The 6,320-nt window shown below is 57.8% G+C and overlaps 1 protein-coding gene across 2 annotated transcripts in view; it reads right to left on the bottom strand.

The window, feature by feature from the left end:
• Positions 1–2,750: 2,750 nt before the first annotated feature.
• Positions 2,751–6,320, bottom strand: part of F7 (coagulation factor VII) — an 11,884-nt gene continuing 8,314 nt past the window's right edge. The window contains exons 6-9 of one of the 2 annotated variants that reach the window (XR_004259228.1): positions 5,597–5,706; positions 4,892–5,015; positions 3,293–4,268; positions 2,751–2,792 (exon numbers count right to left, since the gene is read on the bottom strand). Coding sequence is in view for 1 of the 2 variants with exons in the window: in XM_032246286.1 (XP_032102177.1) it covers positions 3,673–4,268; positions 4,892–5,015; positions 5,597–5,706 (830 nt within the window). In the remaining variant the exon portion in view is untranslated. Of the gene's footprint in view, positions 2,793–3,292; positions 4,269–4,891; positions 5,016–5,596; positions 5,707–6,320 lie in introns of those variants that run through there. The other variant, XM_032246286.1, reaches the window with a different exon arrangement.

The raw sequence follows: 6,320 nt of genomic DNA, 5'->3' as shown, positions 1-6,320 counted from the left end.
GAGCCGGGGCCTGCTGGCGAGGCAGGGGAGTGACCACGCTGGGAACACAGCCGGCCCGGCCCCACCTTCCCCAGGCAGAGCTGGGCGGCCAGAGGGGCCCAGTGGAGCCCCATCTTCATCAGTAACCAGGGCCTGCCGTGGGCATGGGGACGTTCTGTTCCAAGAGCAAATAAAAGCATCATTTCATGCTTGTTTTGTAGTTTCCAGATGTTTACATTTGACCCTCCGTCCTCACGATCACATAAAAGTGTCACTTTTCCCATAGTTTCCTAGCACAGAAAACTGAGGTTAGAGAGCAGGAAGCCTGGGCCGAGGCCGTGGGTGGCGAATGTGGGATTGGAGCCCAGGATGGCTGCTCCAAGGCCCTGCTTGTTTCTGAGAGGGTCCTTCTGCTCACGGCCACTCTCTAGGTGGTGTCTGGTGGTCTCATGTCACGGCAGGGGCTTGGCATCAGCACCACGGTCTCACACAGGCCAGGCTGGTACCTGTCCCACCCACCCTCAAACTTGTGCCCACGTGGCCCCAGCATGTACTGCCGTGGGGAGTGGGCCTCCCCTCGCCATCTGGGGGGACAGGCTCTGCCTGAAACCCCTCCTGGCCTCCCCACCACTGGCCACACTGTTCGGAGACTGAGAGGGCCCCTGGGCCTGTTCTCCAGCGCAGAACCTCGGCCAGCAGGCCAGCGGGCTGGCTGCTCCAGCTCCAGCCCGTCCACAGAATCGCTCTTGCATCACAACACGGCGTTTTCCAGAAATTCTCTGCTCAGTGGCTGCGGGAGTCACTGGGAGGTGCAGCCAGGATTTTTCCCTCTGGGGTCTCTGGAATAAATGGTCTAAAACTTGGCCAGTGTGGCGACCACTCCCTGCTACGCGGTAGTGGACGGGGAACAAGGTCCCTAAGACCTACAGCGCTGGCCTCGCGCTTCATCTGCCTTGACGAGTCGCCCTGTCTCGTGGCCACCTGCACATGAGCCTGGTGTGCACACATTGTGCATCTGTGCCCGGCACACAGGAGCCGCTCACTGAGCCCCACCCGACTGCACAAACTGATGATGGTGGATGCCAACGCCGGGCTGGCCTCCCATGGGGGGGCACCAGTCCTCTGAGAGGGGCCTTCCTGGTGGTGTCAGGTGTCTGGCTCCTGCCTCTCCTGGCGTCCATGCTCTGGCATCACCTCTAGGCATGTGTGTGAGAGACCGATGCAGTATGTGCACCACCAGCAGGGTGCCCATGCAGACACGCAGTCTTTGTGGTCAATGCTGGTGGCAATGCTGGCTTTGGGGGCGTGAGCCTGCCGCCTCCTCCGCCCTGTCCCAGTGGCCTCCCTGTTTTCTATCTCACTGCTCACAGAAAGCTGGAGCCCAGCCATGGCAGGCGGCACGTCCCATATGAAACATGTAGCCTTTGGGGGTGTCCAGGCCCTCAGCAAGGCCTCTAGGGAGCCCCGGCCCTCCTCCTCTGACAGCATCGTAGGGTGAGTGCCCACATTTCCCATTGGCAGGAAGGGAGGCCAGTGCTCCACCAGGACCCTGCGTGACTGCCCTGTTGACTCCTGTGGGTCTGGGTGGGCTCCTGGCCTGTCCTCTCATCTCCACCCTCCACTTCTTCCCAGGAAGAGGAGTCCTGCCAACTTCCTCTCCCAAGAAGCCAGAGCAGCTTCCAGAGCCTTGGGCTGGGCTTAGGGCCTCAGGAGCCCAGAGCATTCTGGTTGCAGAAATTTCTACCAATTCACTGAAGCATCTGTCTATTTGCAAAGTGGCTTTGCTGTCGATGATGACCGTATGGGCTTTTCCAGGACCTCGTTCTATCTGCACTGATCTCATCCCACCACAAGCATCACGGCGGGCTCCTGTTTTACAGATGAGGAAACTGAGGCATAGTCACTCAGATAAAAGAGAAAGCAGAGCCAGCTCTGACCCGGGTTAGGCCCTGCTGTTGGCTCCTATAAAGTCTGAGCTCCATGTGTGGGGCATTAGTAACTGGGGTCTGGCCAGCATCAGCAAGCATCTGTGGCAGTGGTCCTGACGTGAACCACGCTGGGCTTTGCAGGTCAGTGGGTCTGTCTGGCTGGACGGCCTCTGTCACGTACTCGATCAACGCCAATATGGGTGTGTTTCTAGAAAACTTTATTTACGAGAGCAGAGTGGCTTGGAAGCAGTCCTTGGCCATGGTTCACAGGCCCTGTCTGCTCCAAAGCAGATGTTCCGAGTGCCCCTGAGGTGGGTTGGCACCTGCTTTGCTGCTGTGAGCCCCGCTGGTGTCCAGGATGGCCCTGCAGGGCGACGTCGAGTCTGTTTTACAGGCCATGCTTGTTGGAGTTGGAGTGGGGGCAGTGTCTGTCGCCTCCTGATGTCTCTGTTCACGTGTTTCTCATTCTTCCCCCACCAACCCTGGGGACTTGGCAAGACTGCAGCTTGCCAGGTCCTCGCACTGCAGCCAGGGCCTGTGAGCCTGCATTTAGCGAAGTGTTCCTGATTTTTGAGCAGGTGCTCCCGGGCCCACTGAGAAATGTCATTGACAAGGGCTGCTGGAACAAAACATCCAGTTGCACAGGGGCCTGCAAGCTACAGCCTCAAACATCTATCCAAGAGCTTTGTTTTGAAAAAACAGCTTCCAGTCGGGCGCAGTGGCTCACGCCTGTAATCCTAGCACTTTGGGAGGCTGAGGTGGGTGGATCACCTGAGGTCAGGAGTTCAAGACCAGTCTGGCCATCATGGTGAAACCCCATCTTTAAAAAAAAATGTAATTAAAAAACAGCTTCCGTGTGAAGAGTCATTTCAGTGATGCTGAAAACTCTGAAGAAAAGAGTGGCTAAGAGGATGAGCACCAGGGCCCCAAAAATGAATCATGGGCAACCCAGAGGGTGGGAGGCCCCACAGGCGAACAGAGGAGATGCAGCCGTTTATTGTGAAGTGGGAAACAGGTGGGGAATAGCCTGTGCAGTGCGGCACCCAGCTTAGGGTGAAATACATTTGGGGGAAGAGTTTGGGGCTTTTACAACATGCATGGTGATGCTTCTGAATTGTCTGAAACGAAGGTGAAATGTTTGCATAACGAGAAAAGTGAGAGAGGGGACAGTACACATGGAGTCAGCATCGGTGTGTGTGCGCATCAGTATACCTGTGTGCATGTGTGTGCATCATGTGTACATTTGTGTGCACATATGTAGATCTGTGTGCATCTGTGTACCTGCGTGTGCATATCTGTGCACGTGTGTATATCTATGCGTGCATCCATGTGCACATGTATCTGTGTGCACATTTCTCTGTGTGTGCACTGGTGTGTGTACACACCTCTACTGTCTCCAGCAGTGAAGGCACAGCAGCAGCCTGAGGCCAGCAGATCACGTGCAGGTGGGCTTGGCTGAAGGGAGACAAGGTTTAGCTGGGCCGCCTGCCTCCAGGACAGCCATAGCACTCCCGTTCTCCATCTAGCGCCTGTCTGCCTCTGCCTCTCATCTTTCTATGCCCTGTCTGTGTCTTTATTAGTCTCTTTGAGTCTCTCCATGTCCTCAGAATGTCTCCCTCAGTTTTCTTTCTGTCTCTGTCTCCCCACCCCTCCCTCCCTCCCAAACCTTCCTCTACCCCATGAACTGCCGAAGAATCAATGGGGTTTGGTGCCAGGACAGCTCTACACAGCCCCAGCTTTCTCTCCGTGGGGCAGGGCTGCTGGGTTAGGGAAATGCGGCTCGCCAGAGGATGCCTGGGTGTGGTTCTGAGTGCATGAGGTTGTGCAGCCACTCGGTGTACTGGGAGACCCTGGTGTACACTCCAAAATGGCCTACAGCTGCGCAGCCCTGGCCCCAGCTGACGACACCTGTCAGGTACCACGTGCCCCGGTAGCGGGTTGCATGTGGACCTCCACTGTCCCCCTTGCAGGAGTCCTTGCTGCCATCCCGGTAGCCGGCGCAGAACATGTACTCCGTGACATTCGGGGAGCCTCCCGTCTTCTCCGACTGCTCCAGGCAGTCCTGGGTCATCAGCCGGGGCACGCTGATGGCCATGAGCTCCAGGGCCTTGGCGCCACGGTCCAGCAGCTGACCCCAGCCGCTGACCAACGAGAAGCGCACGTAGGCCAGCGTCATCTCAGAGAATGTCCGCTCAGGCAGGCAGAGGGGCACCACATGGTCAGTGAGGACCACAGGCTGGTGCAGGCGGAGCAGTGCAATGTCATGATTGGTGGTGCCCCGGACATACGTGCTGGGGATGATGACCTGCGCCACCCGCTGGCTCTGCTCATCACCATCGTGCTCGCTGAGGTCGTGCTCACCTGGAAGGAAGGGGCCCCACTCAGGCCTATGCCACTGCCTGCAGCCTCACCCTGGTGCATGGAGACAGGCTGTGGCCATTTTCAGGTCTGCAGGGGCTGCAATCTCCTTTTGGGGCCAGGGGGCCTGCATTCCACCCCAAGGTGACCCGGCAGACCTGCCCCAGTGGCAGCCGGTGGCTCGGGGTGGAGGGGGGGACATGTGAACTGGGGTGAATCTGGGGCCTGAGTGTTGGGGTGGGAAAGGGGTGCTGGGGCCTGGCAGCTAGGGGGACAGGGTATGCCCCGATTCTTCACAGTTCTTCTTGGCCTGGTGGCCCTCCTGGGAGTGCTCATCTCGCCCATAAACCCAGCCACCTGGTGGGCCCACGAGGCTCTGGGTGCTGCACCCTCCTCTGGGCTCTTGGCCAAGTGAGGCAGGATGGGCAGAGCCCCTAGTCTTTTACCATTTTATTTGGGCATGGGAAAGTGGCTGAGGGGATGGTGGCCAGACTAGGCATGCCCAGCACAGTTGCTCCCCTTTTGGAGACTTCTGTCTGTGGAAGTGACAGCACGCAAGCACGAAGCCCAGAGCCTCGGCCCCTGGGACTTGAGAGCTGCCGTCAGGTAGGGAGGGCAGCACCTACCCAGCACTGCGCTTATGTTCCTCCAGTTCTTGATTTTGTCAAAACAGTGAGCCGCGGAGACCACCCAGCTGGTGTCGATCAGGGTCCCCCCACAAAACATAGCTCCATTCTGCACCAGTAGTACCTGCATGGGGCACAGCAGGTGTGGAAGTCACATTGCTGTCACTGTTTCCTGGATGACTCGCCCTCCCGGGCACCCCAAGGGACCTCTGGCATCGCACAATTGATTTCTGAAATCCTTGGGTCCTTGCAGATCCCTCCCGGGCAGAGCTGCTCAGACCCGGCTCTGGGGGGCTGAGCCCCTCTCTGGCTGAGGCATGCTCTTGGGTACAGCCTAACACCACAGATGTCGCTGTGGGATTTCACTGTTCACCTCACAGGATCTTCACATAGCTTTGATCCAATGCTCCCGATTTTGCAAAGATCAGGCAAGGATTCTACCCTAAAGAGTAACAGTGAGGATGACATGACAGCTCGGGTGGGGAGCCTCGCTGGGCTCTTTGCACAGAGTAGACCCTCAGTGAGTGTCATTTTCTTTTCTCCTTCATGGAGTGCAGCGAGCTGGAGGTGCTGCGCGGGCTGACGTGGAGCCTGGTGGGCCTGGGGCTGACCTGCCCGTTTCCCTTCCGGAGCTGTTGTCCAGCTCACATTCAAAAGTCTCCAAGCCCCTCAGGGCTCAGAATCCTGAGGCCAGGGAAGTCTTACCTGCCACGGACACTCCCCTTTGGGGCACACCCTGCCCCCCACAATTCGGCCTTGGGGGATGCTGGCATTTCTTTTTTCTAGAATAGGTATTTTTCCACATGGATATTCAACTGTGTAAAACAAAAGTCAGGAAGATGCAGAGATCTGTGAGGAGTGTGTTACAGGTTCAGGCTCAGAAGCACCCTTCCTCTGAGAGGCTTCAGGCCGAGGCTTCGGGAGGCCCCCTCGCAGGAGCTGCCAGTTCCCAGGGATAGGGGAGGGCAGGGCCTTGGCTGGGCCTGGCTGGTGGGGCTGGGCCGTGAGAGGCCCTGGCGGAAGCAGCTGGCTGAGGAGACAATGGTCAGGGCTGGCTTTGGAGGAAACGGAGGGCCCTACGTCTTGAAACCACCCTCTGCTCACTTTTCAGGGGGATGATGTGGTGCTTGACTTTACTAAAAGGTCAATGAAATTCTGCCTCAAGATGAAGCAACAGCACAATTGTGTTGTTCTAATCCCACACTTAGTTTTTGATCTGCTCCAATCAAGGTCTTGGGCCAGAAAGAAAACCCGAGGAGGTGGCAGGCTGAGTCCTAGGCTGTATGGCTGGGGTGGACACATCTGCCTCTGAGAGACACAGCGAACATGAGGTGTCCCTGCCTGAGACAGCGCGGGCGTGGGGTGTCCCTGCCTGAGACAGCGCGGGCGTGGGGTGTCCCTGCCTGAGACAGAGCGGGCGTGGGGTGTC

This window comes from Sapajus apella, unplaced genomic scaffold (assembly GCF_009761245.1).
Source record: "Sapajus apella isolate SASKATOON/1434 unplaced genomic scaffold, GSC_monkey_1.0 scaffold60, whole genome shotgun sequence".
Taxonomy (NCBI): Eukaryota; Metazoa; Chordata; class Mammalia; order Primates; family Cebidae; genus Sapajus; species Sapajus apella.
This window is presented reverse-complemented; position numbering and strand designations above follow the sequence as displayed.